The following is a 22,732-nucleotide window of genomic DNA, read 5'->3' on the forward strand; positions in this document are numbered from 1 at the left end:
GAGCTGTTATATACACTGTCTGGAGATTCTTTTCTTCTCTCCCTTCTTATTCCTCCTCCTCCATTCTTCATATGTTGTGTGTTTTGTTCTGTGCTCTTTTTAGGGGTGCTCCCATCTAGAGCAGTCCCTGTAGGATGCCCTGTAGAGGTGGTTTGTGGGAAGCAAATTCCCTCAGCTTTTGCTTGTCTGGGAATTGTTTAATCCCCCCATCATATTTAAATGATAGTCGTGCTGGATACAGTATCCTTGGTTCAAGGCCCTTCTGTTTCATTGCATTAAGTATATCATGCCATTCTCTTCTGGCCTGTAGGGTTTCTGTTGAGAAGTCTGATGTTAGTCTGATTGGTTTTCCTTTATAGGTGACCTTTTTCTCTCTAGCTGCCTTTAAAACTCTTTCCTTGTCCTTGATCCTTGCCATTTTAATTATTATGTGTCTTGGTGTTGTCCTCCTTGGATCCTTTCTGTTGGGGGTTCTGTGTAATTCCATGGTCTGTTCGATTATTTCCTCCCCCAGTTTGGGGAAGTTTTCAGCAATTATTTCTTCAAAGAGACTTTCTATCCCTTTTCCTCTTTCTTCCTCTTCTGGTATCCCTATAATACGAATGTTTTTCCTTTTGTATTGGTCACATATTTCTCTTAGTGTTGTTTCATTCCTGGAGATCCTTTTGTCTCTCTCTATGTCAGCTTCTATACGTTCCTGTTCTCTGGCTTCTATTCCTTCAATGGCCTCTTGCATCTTATCCATTCTGCTTATAAATCCTTCCAGGGATTGTTTCACTTCTGTGATCTCTTTCCTGACATCTGTGATCTCCTTCCGGACTTCATCCCACTGCTCTTGCATTTTTCTCTGCATCTCATCCCACTGCTCTTGCATTTTTCTCTGCATCTCATCCCATTGCTCTTGCATTTTTCTCTGCATCTCTGTCAGCATGTTCATGATTTTTATTTTGAATTCTTTTTCAGGAGGACTAGTTAGGTCTGTCTCCTTCTCAGGTGTTGTCTCTGTGATCTTTGTCTGCCTGTAGTTTTGCCTTTTCATGGTGATAGAGATAGTTTGCAGAGCTGGTACAAGTGACCGCTGGAAGAGCTTCCCTTCTTGTTGGTTTGTAGCCTTTTCCTGGGAGAATAGCGACCTCTAGTGGCTTGTGCTGGGCAGCTGTGCGCAGACAGGGTTTCTGCTTCCCGCCCAGTTGCTTTGGGGTTTATCTCCGCTGTTGCTGTGGGCTTGGCCTGGCTGGGGCTGTTCCTCCAAAATGGTGGAGCCCCGTTGGATGGGGAGCTGCCAGGAGGCTATTTATCTCTGTAAGGGGCCTCTGTGCTCCCTGCTGCCCAGGGGGTTAGAGTGCCCAGAGATCCCCAGATTCCCTGCCTCTGGTCTAAGTGACCTGTCCTGCCCCTTTAAGACTTCCAAAAAGCACTCTCCAAACCAAAACAACAACAGCAACAATGAGAGAGGGAACAGAAAGAAAGAAAAAAAAAATGGAAAAAACAAGCGATTTTTTTTTTTTTTTTTTTTCCTCAGGTGCCGGTCCCAGGCACCCGCTCACTGGTCCTGCTGCCCTGTCTCCCTAGCACCAGGGTCCCTGTCCTTTCAAGGTTTCCAAAAAGCACCCACCCACCGGTCCCGCAGGGAAGCAACGCTCGATATTCTTTGTCCTCTCAGGCACTGGTCCCAGGCACCCGCTCACCAGTCCCGCCGCCCTGCCTCCCTAGCACCGGGGTCCCTGTCCCTTCAAGGCTTCCAAAAAGCACTCGCCAAAAAGAGAGAAAAAAAGGGGAAAAACACGCGATTTCTTCCGTCCTCAGGTGCCGGTCTCAGGCACCCACCCACCCGTCCCACAGGGAAAAACGCGGGATATTCTTTGTCCTCAGGTGCCGGTCCCAGGCACCCGCTCACCAGTCCCACCACCCTGCCTCCCTAGCTCCGGGGTCCCTGTCCCTTTTAGGCTTCCAAAAAGCACTCGCAGAAAAGAGAAAAAAAAAAGGGGAAAAACGCGCGATTTCCTCTGTCCTCAAGTGCCGGTCTCAGGCACCCGCCCACCGGTCTCGCAGGGAAAAACGTGTGATATTCTTTGTCCTCAGGCGCCGGTCCCAGGCACCTGCTCACCAGTCCCGCCATCCTGCCTCCCTAGCACTGGGGTCCCCGTCCCTTCAAGGCTTCCAAAAAGCGCTCGCCAAAAAGAGAAAAAAAAAAAAAAAATGAAAAACGCGCGACCTCCTCCGTCCTCAGGCACCGGTCTCAGGCACCCGCAGGGAGAAACGCGGGATATTCTTTGTCCTCCGGCGCCGTTCCCAGGCACCTGCTCACCGGTCCCGCCACCCTGCCTCCCCAGCAACGGGGGCCCGTCCCTCTAAGGCTTCCAAAAAGCGCTCGCCAAAAAAAAAAAAAAAAAAATACCGCTCCGGTTTCTCTCCACCCGCCGGGAGCCGGGTGGAGGGGCGCTCGGGTCCCGCCGGGCCGGGGCTTGTATCTTACCCCCTTCGCAAGGCGCTGGTTCCTTGCAGGTGTGGATGTGGTCTGGATGTTGTCCTGTGTCCTGTGGTCTCTATTTTAGGAAGATTTTTCTTTGTTATATTTTCATAGCTCTATGTGTTTTTGGGAGGAGATTTCCACTGCTCTACTCACGCCGCCATCCTGGCTCCTCCTATTCTCTCCTCTTTTGTGTTTCCCTTGAGTGCTTTTGTGGATAGGTGATTTTATTTTTTGCTTTTAGTTAGTATTTGGTTGGTCTGCTTTCTTTGCTGGGAGTTTATTTTCTCTGGTGACATCTATTTATACTTAGGAGTTGTTCCCTCTTAAGCAGTCGCTTTAAAATACACTCTGGAGGTGTTTGTGGCATGTAAATTCCCTCAGCTTTTGCTTATCTTGAAATTGTGTCACCCCTCCTTTAAATTTAAATGGTAATCATGCTGGATACAGTGTTCTTGGTTCAAGGCCCTTCTGTTTCACTGCAGTAAATATATCATGCCATTCTCTTCTGGCCTGTAAGGTTTCTGTTGAGAAGTCTGATGATAGCCTGATGGGTTTTCCTTAGTAGGTGATCTTTTTTCTCCCTCTGGCTGCTTTCAATACCCTGTCCTTGTCTTTGATCTTTGCCATTTTAATTATTGTATATCTTGGTGTTCTCCTCCTTGGTTCCCTTGTGTTCAGAGATCTATGGGCTTCCATGGTCTGAGAGACTATATCCTTCCCCAGCTAGGGAAAGCTTTCATCAATTATTTCCTCAAAGACACTTTCTATCTCTTTTTCTTTCTCTTCTTCTGGTACCCCTGTAATGTGAATATTATTCCATTTGGATTGGTCACATAGTTCTCTTAATATTCTTTCTTTCCTAGAGATCCTTTTATCTCTCTTTGCCTGAGCTGCTCTATATTCCTGTTCTCTGATTTGTATTCCATTAACAGTTTCTTGCTCCTCATCCTGTCTGGTCTGAAATCCTTCCATTGTTTTTTTTTTTATTTCTGTTTTCTCCCTCCAGAAATCATCCCTTAGCTCTTGATTATTTCTCTGCAGCTCCATCAGCATGTTTTGACTTTTATTTTGTATTCTTTTTCAGAAAGATTGGTTATATTGGTCTCACCATGCCCTCTCTCTTGCGTTTGAGTGAATTTGAACTGCAGCAGGTTCTTCTGCCTTTTTATGGTGATAGAAGTGATCACCAGTGAGTTGCGTGTGTGTCAGCTTGGAGAACAAAGTCCCTTCCTGCTTGCCAGTTACCTTGCTCTTCTTTGCTGCCTGTGTCGGTTTCACACACACCGGGAGCAGTCTCTGGGTCAATCCCCTGAGCCGCTGTGGGTGGGGTGGCCCTTGGGATGGCCTAGGGCACTTCCAGGGATTGCAGGTGCTCGGCCTATTTTCTCCTGCAAGATTGGCACCCATTCATGCCTTCTAAACTTTGCACAAGCTTCCTCTGCCTGTGCTGGGTAGCTGTGTGCTGGCGGCAGCCTCTGGGTCTGGCCCCATTAGGTGTGCATTAGGAAAAGACTCTGTGTCTTTGCTGTGGGTTGGGCTGCTCCCCGGCTGGTCTGCATCAATGGTGGGTCAGCCAATTTGCTTGCATTGCCAGCGGTGGGGAATGATCGGCTGGTTGCTTATCGCCATGAGTGGCTTTGGACTGCATTGCCACCGCAGTGGTTAGGGCGGCTGAAGTTCCTTAAGATTCCCAGCCTGCCGGGCTGAGTGTTCCAGTACTATTTTGTCAACCTGTTAGACCCTTGTCCCTTCAAGACTTTTAAAAGCACCCGCTTTTCTTTTTTCCCAGGGGGGCCGGTTTTGGGGACCCACCTGGAGTCTCAGTCTTGGCTTTTACTTTTCTGTTTCTCTAGTACCCAGTACACCATGCAATGTGTGCCTGTGCTCCCAGTGCAGATTACTAGGGCTGGTTATTTAGCAGTCCTGTGCTTCCACTCCCTCCCTACTCTAGTTCTTTTCCTCCCATTGGTGAGCTGGGGTGGTGGGAGTGCTCGGGTCCCGCTGGGTCACAGCTTTGTATCTTACCCTTTATGTGAGATGCTGAGTTCTAGCAGATGTTGATGTAGCCTGGCTGTTGTACTGTATCTTCTGGTCTCTCTTTTAATAATGGTTGTATTTGCTGTATTTTCAAAATATATCTCATTTGTTGAGGAGATTTCTGCCACCCTACTCATGCTGCCATCTTGAGAAAACTCCCAAATATTATGTTTTCAATCAGCAACATTCTGTGACATGATAAATCAATAATCATTCTTTGTACTGCTATAAAATAAGATTTGAAATTTATGAATTCCTGAGGGAACTTAGCCACAATTTTACATAGAAATGAATGGGTGTTAATTGAAGAAAATAAAAAATGAATACTGTTTAAGAGTATATAGGGACTAGAGAATCCTTCATCTCTGGGAGGAGGTGTAGGCCTTGGATTATGCAGAGGAGAATCTCCTTATTGCATGCAGGTGCTCCATCCCTGGGAATACTCTGCTGGCAGAGAGGGGAAAGCTGTCTGTTACCTAAATACATCTTCCCGGCCTTTTTATAACCAGCTGGCCATAGATGGGTCTGTATTTCTTTTGTAGGTAGGGATCTCTGAGTAGCCTCAAAGTCTGAATGGACAAAGGGGATGGGGGTGGCAGGGTACATTTGTTTGCATAAATGATGAACAGACATTGGGGAATGTGTGAGGTGAGAGAAGAGGAAAGGAGCAGGAACAAAGATGGGGCCTAGAAGATACAGAACAGGGCAGGAGCCCAGGGCTTGTGGACAGAGAAGGTTAGTGAGAAAAGTCAATGTTGCAGGTGACTAAATGTCGACTAAAAAGAGGAAGTCTCATATTCAGATCTTATTGGAGTTGCAGTCATAAAATCTGCATCACTCCAAACGCTCAGTGAAGTCTGGTATAGATACAGAGAACTTGTGAGACTTTTAAATTCAGTCCTTAAAATGGGACTGTGTTCTGGTTCCATGTTGGTATGGTACAGTAGAAAGGGGGAAATTAACAAAGGCCACCCACATGAGAATAGCAGTGGCTGTTTATTTGGAGCTTGCTGCAGCAAGGAAGTATGCACCATTACTTGCTTTTGGCTGAGACTCAAAGGCAGGCAGAGCATATGAAAAAGGGAAGGCTAAGGTGTGCCCTCATTGCATGGGTTGCTGGAGGTGGGCTAATGAGAAATGGCATCCTATGTGACTGTAGTTAGGGGAGTGTATCTGGCTTCTTTGGCTGGTCTTGAGTTGTTGGGGGCAGGGTACAAAAAGTAGAGCGAAGCTGGCAGTCATTTCCACCAAGTCCTAACCGTCCTGATCTGATGGCTTCCCTGGCTGCCTCCTGCGGAGGGTGTGGGCCAAATTCTTGTTGTCATATGTTGTCTGACCACTGTCCATATCCCTATTCAACCTCTCAGAAGCACATAGCAGAAGGTGAAAAGTAAATAAAATGCTAGAGTAAGTGGGATAAAAACTCAAGAGTTGGCAGGGAACCCTAGGAAAGTAAGCAAGCTCCTGTGCATTCTCAGAGATCTTAGGGACGACCCTTACTTCATACAGCCTGCAGGGCTGAGAGTTTTATTTAAAACTCAAGATTTGGTGTGACCTCAGCTGGCAATATAATACAAAAGCAAATTAGGTATTTTGTTTTTTTATTTTGAAAAATTAGTGTTCTGTAAAATACCTTTTAGGCTTCAAAGCTTTTTGTATCCTACTCATATTAAGAAGATAAACTAGTTTGAATAGTTAGATAAGTGGTGTCAAAAGTGGACCCCAGAAAACTTAAAAGCATTTGGTTTACTTATATATTCATCACTCTTATTTTCATACTAAGTACTTTTTGTAAACAACCTCTTTAAAGGACTGCACTTGTCAGCTGCAGGCAGACCCTGCTCCGAATAGGTTCAGTACTGGGAGGAAGAGATGCACGAGAAGCACAGGTTGCACATGGCTCGAAGAGTGTGGATCGGTGATGTGCATGGGCTGTCCCAGGAGCTCTGCTCATTTTAACAGGTCTGGAGGTGATTTTTAGAGGAGCCAATTCTTGAGCTAAATCTTGAAGGCAATAAGAATTAACTCCTGCCTGGGCTCCTCGGTGAGGAGTGGGTATTATGGCCAGAAAGGATCGTGTATGTGACGGGAGAGAAGTGTGAAGTGAATCCGTAATTAAGGTTTCTCCCAGTATTCTTTTGAGATGCTTAGACTAATTTACTTGAAGACACTTCATCTTAGAGGCATGGAACTATGTGTGTGAGTTGGTTCTCATCTCTGCCCTAGGATGAAGAATTAGTTTGTATGTGAAGGGAATACACCCTCAGGAGTGGTTGTTTGGCATTTGAAAGGCTCTAATCAGAAGTTCACACTTGTGAAGTGTCTATTAGAAATATTTTTTTCTTTGGTGAAATTAGTCCTTTTTTCAAGATATGTGGATTGGCTAGTAATATTGTATACTCTTAGAAGGGTACAAGAATTGAATGGCCCAGTGGTGTGGTGTTCTTGGCCTTGGAATCTTATTTCTTTCTGTGTTTTGTACATTGGAAGACTGGCAGTTGGGTGAGGTCTGTGGAATTATTCTCAAAATGATGTTTTTAAATACACAAAACAAAATAAAATATGTAGTGTTATATGTTTGTAGGAAAATGTTTGTATTGAAATGCAGTAATCTAAATATTTGTTAAAAAGGACAAACTTGCCCTGCTGCTGGGCCCATGTAATCATAATTGTGTTCCCAAGAGCCTTTCCTGTGCCCTGCCCCTGTGCTCTGCTGATCCCTCAGAGCACCCTTGGAGCTGCTCTCTTATTTTGCAGCAGTCCCCCTCTGTGAGCAAGTAAGTGCGTGATGCCCAGGGGCTGCGGGCTGGAGGCTGAGGCTGGAACTCTGCTCCTTCTGTCATCTTGAGCCAATCTTTTCTCTTAATTGAGAGTTGTTTTCTCATCTCTGACTGGTATCTTGTAGATCACATATCTAGATGATTGCTTTTATTTTCATCTGGATGTTTTAAAATTCAGAGTAAATTGCTCTATCTCAAAAAAGCAGAGGTGGGGACGATGGGGAGATAAGTCTTCACATGGATCTCTTAGTCCTTGGAGTATAACTCTTAGCATTTACTTATTGCAACGGCAGTGACGATAACAGCAAAGCATACCTCCCTTCTTCCAAGAAACTCCAGCTCATCTACACACCCCGATTTATGTAATGTTAGTTACTTTATATTTGTGTGTATACATATTTATAAATGGGCTCATTTCCTTTCTAGCCCTTAGTAGCTATTAAGTTTGATAGTGGTGGTGATAAAATCCCCTACATGCATACTGCAAGCTCATCTAAATCATTTTCTTTTATGTTTGTGTGTGTTTGTATATCTACTTATGTGGGTCTACCTACAATTAAATGTTTGTGTAAATGTTGGGATGCATCAGTTATATAATTTGTTTCCTTGCATTTTGTTGAGATTAAATTCAGTAACCCTTCTGATTTGTATGGGAATATATTGAAATATTTCCTTTGTTAAATTTTCTTTGAATTTTCTGCCTAAAACTACTCCAGAACTAAATATGTTTCTTTGATCTATGCTACAATGAAACTAACATTTTAAAAGTTTTATTTTCATGTCTTCTTTTTTGCTAGAATCATCACATATTTAAGTGAACATTTTGCCAAAAGACATATAATCTCCTTTTCCTTTTTGGGATTTTAAAAACAATGATATTTTTCTAAAAGCCATTTATTATTTTGATCTACATAGTTATCGAATAGAATATAAATAAAATTGTTGAAACTTTTTTCATTTTTTTATGTCCCTTGCCTAGTTTGACTTGCCAAGGATACAGACATCTTCAGTATAATTAAAAAAAAATTTTCAGTACATGTCTTTGTGGATAGTTTTCATTTGATAAAGTGATTGTCATTGCTCAGCAAAAGTATGACTTAAAAGTGAATAGTCAAATAAGCTTCTAAATTTTCTTGTAGTCTTGATTTATGTATTATAGAAAGCATTTTATTACCCCATTACTATCCTCCCCCTGTTACTTCTACAGGGTCATTCTCAATTGCAAGATTAAATTTGTATCATCCTGGGATAGTACTATAATTGCCTTGAGTTATTCAAAGAAAAACTATGTTAGTTAAAAAATTCAATGATGTAATTAAGATTCTTTCTTTTAAAACTTATGGGATATATTTTAATACAGAAATTTACATTTAGTATGTATTAAGATTACCAGTATTGTTTCAAGATACACAATGTCATGCTGTCTATATTCTTTTACAAGTTGATGTCATTAAATATATGACTTATCCACTCTTGAAATCAGATCTGCAATGAATATTGTTGAATATGTCACATAGAAGTAGAATTGTTGAGTTGTAGGATGTGTTTTCATCTTCAGATTTGTTTGGTATTATGAAATTGTTCTTCTAAGTTGTTATACCAGTTGACTGACCTAGGATGGTATGTGAGTACCAATTTCCCACCCCATCTTGCAAATACTGGTATTAAGTGATTTTTAAACTGGATATATGTAAATTGGTATCTCAGTGTTCTAATTTTCAGTCCTCTGATTATTGGTGGGGTTGGATAGTTTTCATATGTTTATTGTCTATTTGGGTATTCCACTTTTGGAACCACCTGCTTGTATCTTTTATCCAGTTTTGGGGTATGTTTTTTTCAAATTGAATTTTTTAAATGTATTCTGCATATTGATCTTTGTCAGGTATGGAGATTTCAGAACTTTCTCTAGCCAATAGATCAGATTCTTTTCATTTTGTTTATGGAGACTCATCTATACAAATGTTTTTCATTTTATTGTCAAAATAATTAGCATTTTCCTTTTAGTTTGTGCTGTTTAGGTATCATTAAAAAAAATTCTTTCCTCCTTTACCACAATGCTATTCTCTCATATTTTCCTTTAAAAGCTTTTAACTGTTAGATCTTTAAGCTTCCTGTAACTATTTTATTTTTTCTCATTCTTTGATACTTTTTGCCAAATAGCTAACTGTACTTATACCGTTCCATGAGTAATCTGTGTTTCCCCTCTGCCCCTTACTGAGCCCCCGACTGGTCTGTGTTTGGACTCTGTACTCCGTGAGTCTCTCTGTCTGGCCCCGTGCTTGTCCCATTTTATTTCCATCACAGTAAACCTGGAAACTCGAAAGGGTGACGCAGATCTGCCTGATGCTTTATTGAAACTTTTTGGTTATTCTTGACCTGCTACTTTGCAAGTACGTTATAGAATCAATATGAGGAATCCATGAAAACCTTGCTTGCTGGGATGTTTATTTGTATTATATTGGAATTACAGATCAATATGCGGAGAGGTGGCCTCTCTGAGTCTTCTCATCAGGGGCTTTGCTTTACCTTTGTGTGTTTCTTCCCTGACACACAGATGTGCGTTTTGGACCTATGTCACATTCCTTCTCTCTGAATAGCTTCTTTTAACATTTCTTTCAAGGCAGGTCTACTGGCAAAAATTTTCTTCAGTTTTTCTTTGTATAAGAAACTATTTCTCTTTTACCTTTGAGGTAGAATTTCACTCAGAATGCTAGAGTAGTGTTTGTTTTTTTTCTCTGAACACTTTAAATATTCACTTGATATATGATATATCAGGTAAAATGAACTGAGATGAAGGGGTTGTTTGTATGACATTTTATGTTTGTCTGGCTAGGAGTCAGGCTGTGTTTACTGTTTGTGTAGCTGTAGGTTTCAGAAGTTATATCCCTCTAGAGTCCTTGTTTTTGTCTCTCCTGTTATCTTTGGGTTTCCCTAATGACTCCTTCTAGATAAAGCCTGTATATTACATGTCTCTCAGTTGTAGTCCTATGTTACTGTGCAGGAGCCCTGTTGATGCTGCGGTCAGGCACGGTGAGGAGGGAAGGCATTCCACAGATCTGTGATTAGGTCTCATCCTTTTTGTGAGCCTGTGCATCTGGGTTGTGACCTTCACAAGTGCTTCTTTGCTTTTTCCACCTCCGTAGGGGACACAGGAAGGCTCTGAGTTTGCTGATGTTGGATATTTTTTCCCTCAGGTCTGTTGAGTTCTGGTAAAATAGTGTCCCTTCAGTCCAGGCCTTTGTTAAGAAGAAATGAGCGTTCTTTGCATGTTTCCCAAAATGGTTAATTTACCTTTCTCTCTGCCAGAAGCATGAGGGGTTTTTCTCTGACTCTCACCCTGAGAATCTGGTGGGGCTCTGGAAGGTGAATTCCTGGGAGTCGAGGCTTCACTAAGGCTGGGCCTCCAGGAATTTTTCTCTCTCAAGCTCAGGCTCTAGCAATTAGTCATTACCCTTTAAGTTTTTATATCAGTTGCTTGCTCCAGTGGTGGTTTCTGCTCCTTTTAAGCTGTGATTCTCTGTATTTGCCCTTCTCTTCAGTTTTTGGGGCAACGGTTTACCCTGTGACTTCAATTCTCTGATACGTCTGAGAAGAGATGTTGATTTTCAGTTCAGCTTTTTTCTTGTTGTGAGGATGGTTGTGATACTTTCAAGCTTTTCTTCAGAACTCTATCAATGGATATCATGCCTATAAATATATACTTTTTTCTGTAAAAGCCATGATACCATAGACACCTTAGAATTTTATTGCTGTTGTAAATGGCATCTTTTTCCAATTATGTTATTTAATTTGTTGTTGTAAGCATGTAGAAATACTATTGATTTTTGTCTATTCATCTTCTGTCTGATACTCTGGCTGTTTTGACCATGCTTGCTTGTTGTTTTTCAGACTTCTTCAGTTGAACCTTATTAGATAATTTATTCAGTCCCACTCCTCTCTTAATATGTTCTCTTAAACATTTAAGGTAGGTGTTGATCATGTTGATAGGTGTTGATAGTGTGGTATATTTTCACCTTGCATATTTTTGCTTTTGACATAACTGGCAGTTTAGAGTTCTCAGAATTCTTTAGTACAGCACGATATGTATGCTTTGTATCACTTAATGGAAGAAGGTAAACAAAACATCTCTGGTTCTTAGGGTGCTTGTACAAGTATCTAGAGATAATATTACATATGAACTAAACTATGTGAAATGGACCCAAAACAGTTTAACACTATGGGCCACTACCCATGGACATTCTTACTTATGCAGGGCATTGTTTCTGTGGTTTACATAGCAAGATGGTAGTGTCAGGCTGTGAACAACTTCTCCTGCCAATCGGTCAGTGTGGAGAGAACAAATAAGCATCTTAGGATCAGTGATAAATTCAGTTGTAAACAATAGGAATTTTGTTTATTGTTGCCTAAATAGTTCATCAAATAAGATAGTAGGTATCAAAATTAGGCTGAGAAAAATGATTTGTTCTTCATTGTCCATTTTCATTTGGGGGAAGAAACTTACTATTTTGGAGTAGGTTTTAAAACATATATGGTTGTACTCTGATGTGATAAGGAAGATAGAGATGATCTGCATATTGGATTTGTTCTTTTGAATCTGTTTCTAAAAATAACCAAGATTAACTTGTCATAGCTTTGATAAAACATGAGGATTATATGTCTCCTTTTCCCCCAACATTTCAATTGTCGTTTAACCTTGAGTAACAATCACCAGTATATATTAATTTGATGGTTTTATGTCAACCCGTGCCAACTAGGTTTTGTAATATATGCTGAAGTTCCTTTCATAAATGCTGAAGGTTTTAATAAATTACTGTTTTGATGATCAAAATGTAGTTTTGACTGGAGGACTTTTTCAGAGTTAAATGAGCTTAAATTGATGTCATGCAGAATTTAAATCCAGGATAAATTTTGCTGTTGATTTTCTTCACTTCTTTGATTAGTTTTTCTGTCAATGGAAAAAGCATAGATAATGGTTGATTTCGGTTTTGTATTTATAGAGACTTGAACTAAGTCTTTTCTACCTTTTCTTTTAGGTTGTTGATTATATTCTGCCACCCTTGGTCTCCTTGGTTCAAAGCCAAAATGGTAAGTGTGACCTCATCAGTGAGAATCCCTGCAGTCACAATTCTGTTTTCATTCTATCTCTGTGTAGTCACATTCTTGGCATTTTGTTTTCTTTCAAGTGGAGTGGAGACTCTTCAGCTTGCGGTTGCTCTCAGAAACCGTATCTCTCCTCGTGAACCAGGAGGTCGAGGATGGCAAGGAGGCGAAGGCTGATTCTCACAGCAATCTTCTGACTCTTATCAGAGATGTCTTACTTCCCCAGTAAGTCCCATGTGCTGCACTCGCACAGCGAAGTGTAGGATGGCCAGGATGCTTCTGTCAAACTAGGTCCAATGATAGACTCAGGGTCTTGGTGTCCTATTTTTGTACTCACTGTACAAGAGGTCTAGAGACAGAGGCAATAACTACTACAGTGCATAGGGACCCAAATGAATCTCAGTCCTTTTGGTAAATATCCATTTAGAACTTTATCTGTTTTCTTCAATGCCCAAGACTCTGAGGTTATGAAGATGTAAAGGTGTGGCTGGAGAGAGAAGGTTTATTATTCAAGGTCGAAATTACAAGAGTACTAGGACATGAAATGGGGACTTTTCCTGGCCTTACTTTGAAATAATAGAAATGGACAGAAATTTTCCTTACCACTGAACTCTTAGAATGGAAATTGTTTAGTTACAAACAGAATATTTCTTGGGAGGATTGGTGGCAGAACAAGTAATGAGTATTAATGAACAGAAATGGGTTATCTTTTTCCTTTTGCTTCACTGCTCACACAGCAAATGCGTAGTAGGGCTACCGAGAGCACCCAGTGCAACTGTGTGAAACTCTAAAATGACACCGTATAATTCAGGCAACACTGTGACTTTTATAGAACAAAAGTAAATAGAGTTAAAAAGTGTATGCCTTGTGTCACCATTAAAGACATTTTTATGAATTAAACAAATCACATTGGATTGTGTGCCACGCGCTGATGTGCTTTCCTGACCACGGCTTCCGTCGGGCCTGGGCTGCAGTCTGGGTCAGCTCAGCAGGTGTTCAGGAACGGCAGTTTTACCAAATGCTCCCTTCTCTCTATTCAACTAATGAAAATATCCTGTTCTCATTAAAAAAAAATTAATTTCCACACTCTAGGAACGAGACCTAATTATATTCCAAAGGAGTCGACTTCTCCTAGTTGGTTCAGGAAGGCGCAGTTTACGAAGCGCGTAGCCCGTGTGTGACCTTGCTGTCAGTCCGGGGAGCCTGTCTTGACTGATTGGAGCTTACTCTGTAAGGGCGTGGTTGGTAGGGCCAGTTTCTTGTCTCTTTTTTCTTCTCTGCTTCTGCAGTTGGTTTCAAGGAGACTCCTGATAATGAATATATACAGTAAGAATACTTTTGACACTTGAGGTAAGGAAATTGTTGTCTACAGGAGAAAGTTATAAAATGTTGTCATGTGGAGCTTTATCAGTGATAAACTGTTAATAAATATATTTTTATTGCATTTCTTACACACGAGTATGTATGTGTAGTTTGTATAATATGTAGGTATGCAGGTAAATATAATAGTTTTTGTACAAAATGTGATTTTTGAAAGATGTGCTTTGGGTATTTGCTAGTAGGGAAGCATTTTTAAGAATCTGAAATGTCTCCTCACAATAGGGACAGGCTTTTCCCACAACAGGACGTCACAGTATAGTAATAGCTTGGTAACATCATACAACTTTGAAATAGATTTTTCCTACCTACTTTTGAAATGGTTAATAAAAATAGTTAATTCATAATTCAGTGCTACTGTTTTATTTTTTGAGCTACAGTAAATAATATGTATTTCCTTTAATATATATCTTTACTTATTCCAGAGATGAGAAATTAAAGAGGAAAATAAAAATGTAAATCACATGGCATGGCAGTTCAAGAACAAAAATAATGTTGATGAGATCAGGTTTCTATTATTAAGCAACTTGAAATGCACTTTAGATAATATGTAACTTATTGGGATGCAGTGTGGAATGTTTGTAAAGGTTGTGGACCAATTGTGATGTGGAATGCAGGTCTTGGCTCTGCATTTCCTTCTCTAAGCCTCAGTTTCTTCATCCATAGAATGGCGATAATAGTTCCTAACTCCGAAGATAATTGTGAGGATTAAATGGGATACTTCTTGTAAAACGCTTAGTACAGTGTGTGGGACATAGTACCCTCTTCATAACTGTTTAGCAATACTACTACTATGGTTAGATGCATTATTATAATCTCTCCTATTAACATTTGAAATGAAGGTTATAATAGTACAATAATAGTAATAGTATATAATTCATAGAAGTGAAGTGGCCATTAAAATAAATAATGCTGACTATGCCTACCTGGCATATACAATAAGGACTCAATAAATATTATGTGAATATTTAAAAAAATGAAATATAAGTAATGCATTCGTTAACTTTGACTCTGGAAAACTAGAAGCCTTCGCAAGGAGTTTGATCTTTAAAGATAATTCTTGGTAATTGTAAGTTTGGAAATGCTAATAATGGAAAATTAATATTCCCCATTGAGTAGGCAGATATAATAGCTTAAGAATTGTGACGTTTCTTGAGTTTATAGGAATGATATGGCATCTGATTCAGTTTGGTGAATACATACTAATGTCGATACCTTTGTATCAGGATTATTTTATTTGCACAAAAAAATAACTCTTAACTCAAAATAACTTGGAAAATAGTTATTTGCTCATGTAAGTGAGAAGTCAAAGATTTGTGCTGAATCAAACACAGCTGCATTCAGAGGCTTGGGTTATGTTTCCAGTACTATGTGTATGTTTCTTTCTCACCATTTCTTCTTTAATACCTGCCTATATCTATGTTGCTTTGTTCTCAGAGAGCCTTCTTCTACATGGTGATTAAATGGCTTCTAGACAGTGATCTTAGAGAAAGAGTTAGATGTCTTTTCTTTTTTCATTTTTTATTAAGGTATTATTGATATACACTCTTTTGTAAGTTTAACATGAAAAAACAATGTGGTTACTACATTCATCCACATTATCAAGTCCACCCCATAACCCACTGCAGTCACTGTCCATTAGTGTAGTAAGATGCCACAGAGTTCCTATTTGCCTTCTCCATGATCCTCTACCACACCAAGTGTACTAATCATAAAACCCTTCAATCCCCTTCTCCCTCCCTCCCAACTAACACTCCCCTACCCCTCATCTTTGGTAACCACTAGTCCCTTCTTGGAGTCTGAATCTGCTGCTGTTTTGTTCCTTCAGTTTTGCTTCAGAAAATCATTTGGTACTTGTCTTTCTCCACCTGGCTTTTTTCACTGAGCATAATATCGTCCAGCTCCATTCATGTTGTTGCAAATGGTAGGATTTGTTTCTTTCTTATGGCTGAATAATATTCCATTGTGTATATGTACCACATCTTCCTTATCCATTCATCTACTGATGGACACTTAGGTGGTTTCCATATCTTGGCTATTGGAAATAGTGCTGCAGTAAATATAGGGGTGCATATGTCTTTTTGAATCTGAGAAATTATGTTCTTTGTGTAAGTTCCTAGGAGTGGAATTCCTGGGTCAAATGATATTTCTATTTTTAGTTTTTGGAGGAACCTCCATACTGCTTTCCACAATGGTTGAAATAGCTTACATTCCCACCAGCAGTGTAGGAGGGTTCCCCTTTCTCCACATCCTTGCCAGCATTTGTTGTTCTTAATCTTTTTGATACTGGCTATCTTAACTGGCATGAGGTGATATATCATAGTTGTTTCTATATGCATTTCCCTGATAATTAGCGATGTGGAGCATCTTTTCATGTGCCTATTGGCCATCTGAATTTCTTCTTTGGAGAACTGTCTGTTCATATCCTCCACCCATTTCTTAATCGGTTTATTTGCTTCTTTGGTATTGAGGTATATGAGTTCTTTATGTATTTTGGATGTCAACTCTTTATCAGATACGTCATTTATGAACATATTCTCCCATACTGTAGAATGCCTTTTTGTTCTATTGATGGTATCCTTTGCTGTACAGAAATTTTAGTTTTGATGTAGTCCCATGTGTTCATTTTTCCTTTTGTTTCCCTTGCTCAAGGAGATGCATTAGGAAAATAGTTGCTCATGTTTCTATTCAGGAGGTTTTTGCCTATGTTTTCTTCTAAGAGTTTTATGGTTTCATGACTTACATTCACGTCTTTGATCCATTTTGAGTTTACATTTGGGTATGGGGATAGACAATAATCCAGTTTCATTCTCTTGCATGTAGCTGTTCAGTTTTGCCAACACCAGTTGTTGAAGAGGCTGTCATTTCCCCATTGTATGTCCATGGCTCTTTTATCATATATTAATTGACCATATATGCTTGGGTTTATATGTGGGCTCCCTATTCTGTTCCATTGGTCTATGTGTCTGTTCTTGTGCAAGTACCAAATTGTCTTGATTACTGTGGCTTTGTAGTAGAGTTTGAAGTCAGGGAGGGTAATTTCCCCAACTTTATTCTTCCTTCTCAGGATCGCTTTGGCTATTCGGGGTCTTTTGTGGTTCCATATGAATTTTAGAACTATTTGCTCTAGTTCGTTGAAGCATGCTGTTGGTATTTTGATAGGGATGCATTGAATCTGTAGATTGCTTTAGACAGGATGGCCATTTTGACAATATTAATTCTTCCTATCCATGAGCATGGGGTGTGTTTCCATTTATTGGTATCTTCTTTAATTTCTCATGAATGTCTTGTAGTTTTCAGTGTTTAGGTCTTTCACTTCCTTGGTTAGGTTTATTCCCTGGTATTTTATTCTTTTTGATGCAATTGTGAATGGAATTGTTTTCCTAATTTCTCTTTCTGCTAGTTCATCATTAGTGTATAAGAATGAAACAGATTTCTGTATATTAATTTTGTATCCTGCAACTTTGCTGAATTCAGATATTTGATCTAGTAGTTTTGAGTGGATTTTTTTTAGCGTTTTTATGTACAATATCATGTCATCTGCAAACAGGGACTGTTTGACTTCTTCCTTGCTAATCTGGATGCCTTTTATTTCTTTGTGTTATCTGATTGCCGTGGCTAGGACCTCCTGTACTATGTTGAATAAAAGTGGGGAGAGTGGGCATCGTTGTCTTGTTCCCAATCTTAAAGGAATTGCTTTCAGCTTATCGCTGTTAAGTATAATGTTGGCTGTGGGTTTGTCATATATGGCCTTTATTATGTTGAGGTACTTGCCCGCTATACCCATTTTGTTGAGAGTTTTCATCATGAATGGATGTTGAATTTTGTCAGATGCTTATTCAGCATCTATGGAGGTGATCATGTGATTTTGTCTTTCTTTTTCATGATGTGGTGGATGATGTTGATGGATTTTTGGATGTTTTATTACAATCCTTTCATCCCAGAATAAATCCTGTGTGATCACAATGGATGATCTTTTTGATGTATTTTTGAATTCAGTTTGCTAATATTTTTTGGGCATTTTTACATATATGCTCATCAGGGATATTGGTCTGTAATTTTCATTTTTTGGTTGTCTTTGCCTGGTTTTGTTATTAGAGTGATGTCAGCCTTGTAGAATGAGTTTGGGAGTATTCCCTCCTCTTCTACTTTTTGGAAAACTTTAAGGAAGATGGGTATTAGGTCTTCACTAAATGTTTGGTAAAATTCTGCAGTGAAAGCATCTGTTCCAGGTGTTTTGTTCTTAGGTTGTTTTTTGATTACCAGTTCAATTTATTTGCTTGTAATTGGTCTGTTCAGATTTTCTGTTTCTTTCTGGGTCAGTCTTGGAAGGTTGTATTTTTCTAGAAAGTTCTCCATTTTTTTCTAGGTTATTGAATTTGTTAGGATATAATTTTTCATAGTATTCTCTAATAATTCTTTGTATTTCTGTGTTGTCCATCATAATTTTCTTTCTCATTTCTGATTCTGTTTATGTTTTTGACTCTCTTTTTTTCTTGATAAGTCTGGCTAGGGGTTTATCTATTTTGTTTATTTTCTCGAAAAACCAGCTCTTGCTTTCATGGATTCTTTGTATTGTTTTATTCTTCTCAATTTTATTTCTGCTCTAATCTTTTTATGTCCCTCCTTCTACTGGCTTTGGGCCTCATTTTTTGTTCTTTTTCTAGTTTCATTAATTGTGAGTTTGCACTGTTCATATGGGATTCTTCTTCTTTCCTGAGGTAGGCCTGTATTGCAATGTACTTCCATCTTATCACGGCCTTCGCTGAGTCCCACAGATTTTGCTGTGTTGAATTATTGTTGTCATTTGTCTCCATATATTGCTTGATCTCTGTTTTTATTTGGTTATTGATCCATTGGTTATTTAGGAGCATGTTGTGAAGTCTCCATGTGTTTGTGGGATTTTTCATTTTCTTTGCCTAATTTATTTCTAGTTTCATTCCTTTGTGGTCTGAGAAACTGGTTCATACAATTTCAATTGTTTTGAACTACTGAGGCTCTTTTTGTGTCCTAGTATACAAACTATTCTTGAAAATGTTCCATGTGTACTTGAGAAGAATGTATGTTCTGTTGCTTTGGGTGTAGAGTTCTGTAGATGTCTGTAGGTCCATCTGTTCTAATGTGTTGTTTTCAGTGACTCTTTGTCCTTACTTGTTTTTTGACTGACTGATCAGTCCTTTGGACCGAGTGGAGTGTTGAAGTCTCCTAGAATGAATGCATTGCAGTCTATTTCCTCTTTTAATTATGTTAGTATTTGTTTCACATATGTATGTGCTCCTGTGTTGGGAGCATAGATATTTATAATGGTTATCTCCTCTTGTTAGATTGACCTCTTTGTCATTATGTAATGTCCTTCTTTGTCTCTTGTGACTTTCTTTGTTTTGAAGTCTAGTTTGTCTGATACAAGTACTGCAACGCCTGCTCTTTTCTCCCTATTAATTGCATGAAATATCTTTTTCCATCCCTTCACTTTTAGTGTTTGTATGTCTTTGGGTTTGAAGTGAGTCTCTTATAGGCAGCATATAGACGGGTCTTGATTTTTTATCCATTCTGTGACTCTATGTCTTTTGTTTGGTGCATTCAAAACGTTTTACATTTAGGGTGATTATCGATTGGTATGTATTTATTGCCATTGCAGGCTTTAGATTTGTGGTTACCAAAGGGTCAAGGTTAACTTCCTTACTGAGTCTTACTTAACTCACTTAGTATGCTATTACAAACACAATCTAAAAGTTCTTTTTTTCTCTTCCTTTTTCTTCCCTTTCCAGTCTTTATATATTAGGTATCATCTTCTGTACTCTTTATGTATCCCTTGTCTGACTTTGGGAGTAGTTGATTTAATTTTGCATTTGCTTAGTAATTAATTGTTCTACTTTCTTTACTGCATTTTTTTTTACTCCTAGTGACAGATGTTTAGCGTTAGGAATCTTTATTTCTACATTTAGGAGTCCCTCCAAAATATACTTTAGAGACAATTCTTGGGATGTAAATTCTGTCAGCTTGTGCTTATCTGGAAATTGTTTAATCCCTCCTTCAAATTTAAAGCATAATCTTGCCAGGTAGAATATTCTTGATTCAAAGTCCTTCTGCTTCATTTCATTAAATACATCATGCCATTCCCATCTGTCCTGTAAGATTTCTGCTGAGAAGTGTGATGATAGCCTGATGGGTTTTCCTTTGTATGTGATCTTATTTCTGTCTCTGGCTGCTTTTTTTTTTTTTTTTTGAGAGGGCATCTCTCATATTTATTGATCATATGGTCTGGCTGCTTTTAATACTCTGTCATTATTCTTAATCTTTTCCCTTTTAATTATTGTGTGTCTTGTTGTTGTCTTTGCTCCCTTATGTTGGGAGATCTGTGCACCTCCATGACCTGAGAGACTAAGTCTTTCCCCAGATTCGGGGAAGTCTTCAGCAATAATCTCCTCAAAGATACTTTCTATCCCTTTTTCTCTCTCTTCTTCTATAATACCAATATTGTTCTGTTTGGATTGGTCACACATTTCTCTCAATATTCTTTCATTCTTAGAGATACTTTTTTGTCTCTGTGCCTATGCTTCTTTGTATTCCTCTTCTCTAATTTCTGTTTCATTTATTGTCTCCTGCAGTGTATCTAATCTGCTTTTAAAACTCTCCATTTTATTCCTTAATGATTGGATCTCTGACCAGAATTCATTCCTGAGTTCTTGAATATTTTTCTGTACCTCCAGGTGCATGTTTATGATTTTTATTTTGAAATCTCTTTAGGAGATTAATGAGATCAGTTTCATTTGACTCTTTCTGGTATTTGTATGGTTTTGGTTTTAACCATGTTTTTTTGACAATTCATATTTGTATGTTGTGTCCTGTCATGCCCAGAAGCTCTACTCTCTGGAGCTGGTCATCTCCTGGAGTATTGTTAGGGGTCGCAGGGCAGTGGTGTTGTTGCCTGGTGGGAGGAAAGAGCTGCTTCCTGGCTCTTATAGCTGTCTCCACTGCCAGAACCAGTGGGCCAGCATACACATGTAAGTGTCTATGGTTTGCCATTGTATTTGCTATAGGTTGGTCTTCCCTCTGGCTGGTCTGATACCAGGACAGGGGCTTCTGTTTTGTGAGCCAGGGGGGTGGCTGGCTGGGAGGAAGATGCAGCAGGCTGCCTGTCATGGTCGGGGGCCTTGGAGCTGCATATCCAGCTAGACAGATGGAGTGAGTGAAGATCCCTAAAGTTCCCTACCTGCTGGGCAGAGTGTGCCCATGCCTTTCCTTATTCCTGAGCAGTAAGCTCCATGCAGTGCTTGCCCCTTTAGCAGCCCTCTGACTGTTAGGAAGTCTCTCAGACTGACCACCTTTCTTTTGTCCCAGAGCAGTTGGATATAGATCTGTGTTTTCCACAAGTGGCTGGAATCTCAGTCTCTCCAGGTATTCTGCCTGTCTTAGCTTTCCAGCACCATGCAATGTAGGTTTGTGCTCCTAGAGCACATCTCCAGAGCTAGGTGTTCAGCACTCCCAGGCCTCTACCCACTCCCTTATCTGTTTCTCTTCCTCCTGCTGGTGAGCTCGGGTTGGGGAAGAGCTTGGGTCCTGCTGGGTCATGGATTTGGTATGTTACCCTTCTGTGAGGTCTGTTCTTTTCTCCAAGTGTATGCAGTCTGGTGCATCCTTCTTTCCTGTTGCTCTTTCAGGATTAGTTGTATTAGTTATATTTTTGTAGTATATGTGGTTTTCATAGGAGGTCTCTCTCTCACCTCTCACACTGCCATCTTTAATCCCTCTTCTAATTTTCTCTCATAATGACATCTGTTGTCAATTGGGGGCATGACGAAAAGTCAGGACAATCTTTTCTTGAAATTATTAACCATGTCTGTAAAGACCCCCTTTCCAAAGAAGGTCATATTCCCAGGATCTGGGGTTTTGGACTTGGTGTACTTTTTTGATGTACATTCTACAACCCTGTTCACAGTTGGGGGATGGAAGTCCCTGTCTCTTTGTTGCCCCACATTCATTTAGATGCCCACATTTCTTTTCATTGAGCTCCTTTGTCTTCAAGTCAGCAGCCATTTGGTAAATCCCCCTCATGCTAGCAGTCTCTCTGAATTCCTCTCCTGCTGCTAGCATGAGAAGGCTCTCTGCTTGTGACATTGACCATTGTTGTTTGGGTCATGTGATCAGAATATACTTGTACTTAAGTCTTGCTCCTGTCTTGCCTCTGTGTACCTTGTCTACTCCCCTTCACCCCTTCCTTCTGTCACTTTCTCCTCTTCTCTTCAAGATGGTTGGAATGTTAGACACTGACTTAACTGTATGATTAATGAGAAAAGGTTTTTTTCTGGAAAGATAATGACATACCTACAGAAAATTACTATGATTTTTTTTTTAGTAGAGAGACAAGATTTAATTTTAAAGGTTCATGGAAAAGAGAAGAGGCAGTATTTAATGGAACTTACGGTCAGAGCAATCTTATCTGTTAAAATCAGCACCTCTTTGAAATTTATTATCAAACTCATTATCAATGAAATCTTAGTACTGAAAGTAGTCTTCTGCTGACTATTTACTGAGACTTTTTATATAAGTTGAGGGCAATTCTCTTCCAGTATTTAACTGTGAATGAGACTAGATCCTGCACTCAGAAAGTCTACCCTTGCTCTTCTGGAGGAAGAGGATATTTACTATTCATAGAAATGTAAATAACATAGTTTGTGCTGCACTGTGTGATTCTTCACACAAGGTTTAAAGCCCTTCCTTTCTTACTCCCTCCCTTCCTCCTTTCTTTCTTGATCACATCATTCAATAAATACATACTGAGTGACTTCCACTTGCTAGGCACTGGGAATACTGTGTTGAGCAAGATGGATTCTCTTCCCCTCAGTACACTTACATTCCAGTGGGTGAGACAAGTGGTAAACTAATACACATGTAAGATAACTGCAGGTAATTGTGAGTGCTGTGAAGAAAAATAAAACCATGTAAGGAGGAAGGAAATGATAAT

The 22,732-nt window shown here is 39.6% G+C and overlaps 1 protein-coding gene across 18 annotated transcripts in view; it reads left to right on the top strand.

Annotated features, from left to right (window-relative positions):
• Window positions 1-22,732, top strand: part of ULK4 (unc-51 like kinase 4) — a 735,705-nt gene that overhangs the window by 285,329 nt on the left and 427,644 nt on the right. For all 18 annotated transcript variants that reach the window (XR_012129586.1, XR_012129585.1, XR_012129584.1 and 15 more), the window contains 2 exons: window positions 12,324-12,375; window positions 12,474-12,615. Coding sequence is in view for 14 of the 18 variants with exons in the window: in XM_073232503.1 (XP_073088604.1) it covers window positions 12,324-12,375; window positions 12,474-12,615 (194 nt within the window). In the remaining 4 variants the exon portion in view is untranslated. The remainder of the gene's footprint in view (window positions 1-12,323; window positions 12,376-12,473; window positions 12,616-22,732) is intronic.

The sequence above is a fragment of the Manis javanica genome, chromosome 3 (assembly GCF_040802235.1).
Source record: "Manis javanica isolate MJ-LG chromosome 3, MJ_LKY, whole genome shotgun sequence".
Lineage (NCBI taxonomy): Eukaryota > Metazoa > Chordata > Mammalia > Pholidota > Manidae > Manis > Manis javanica.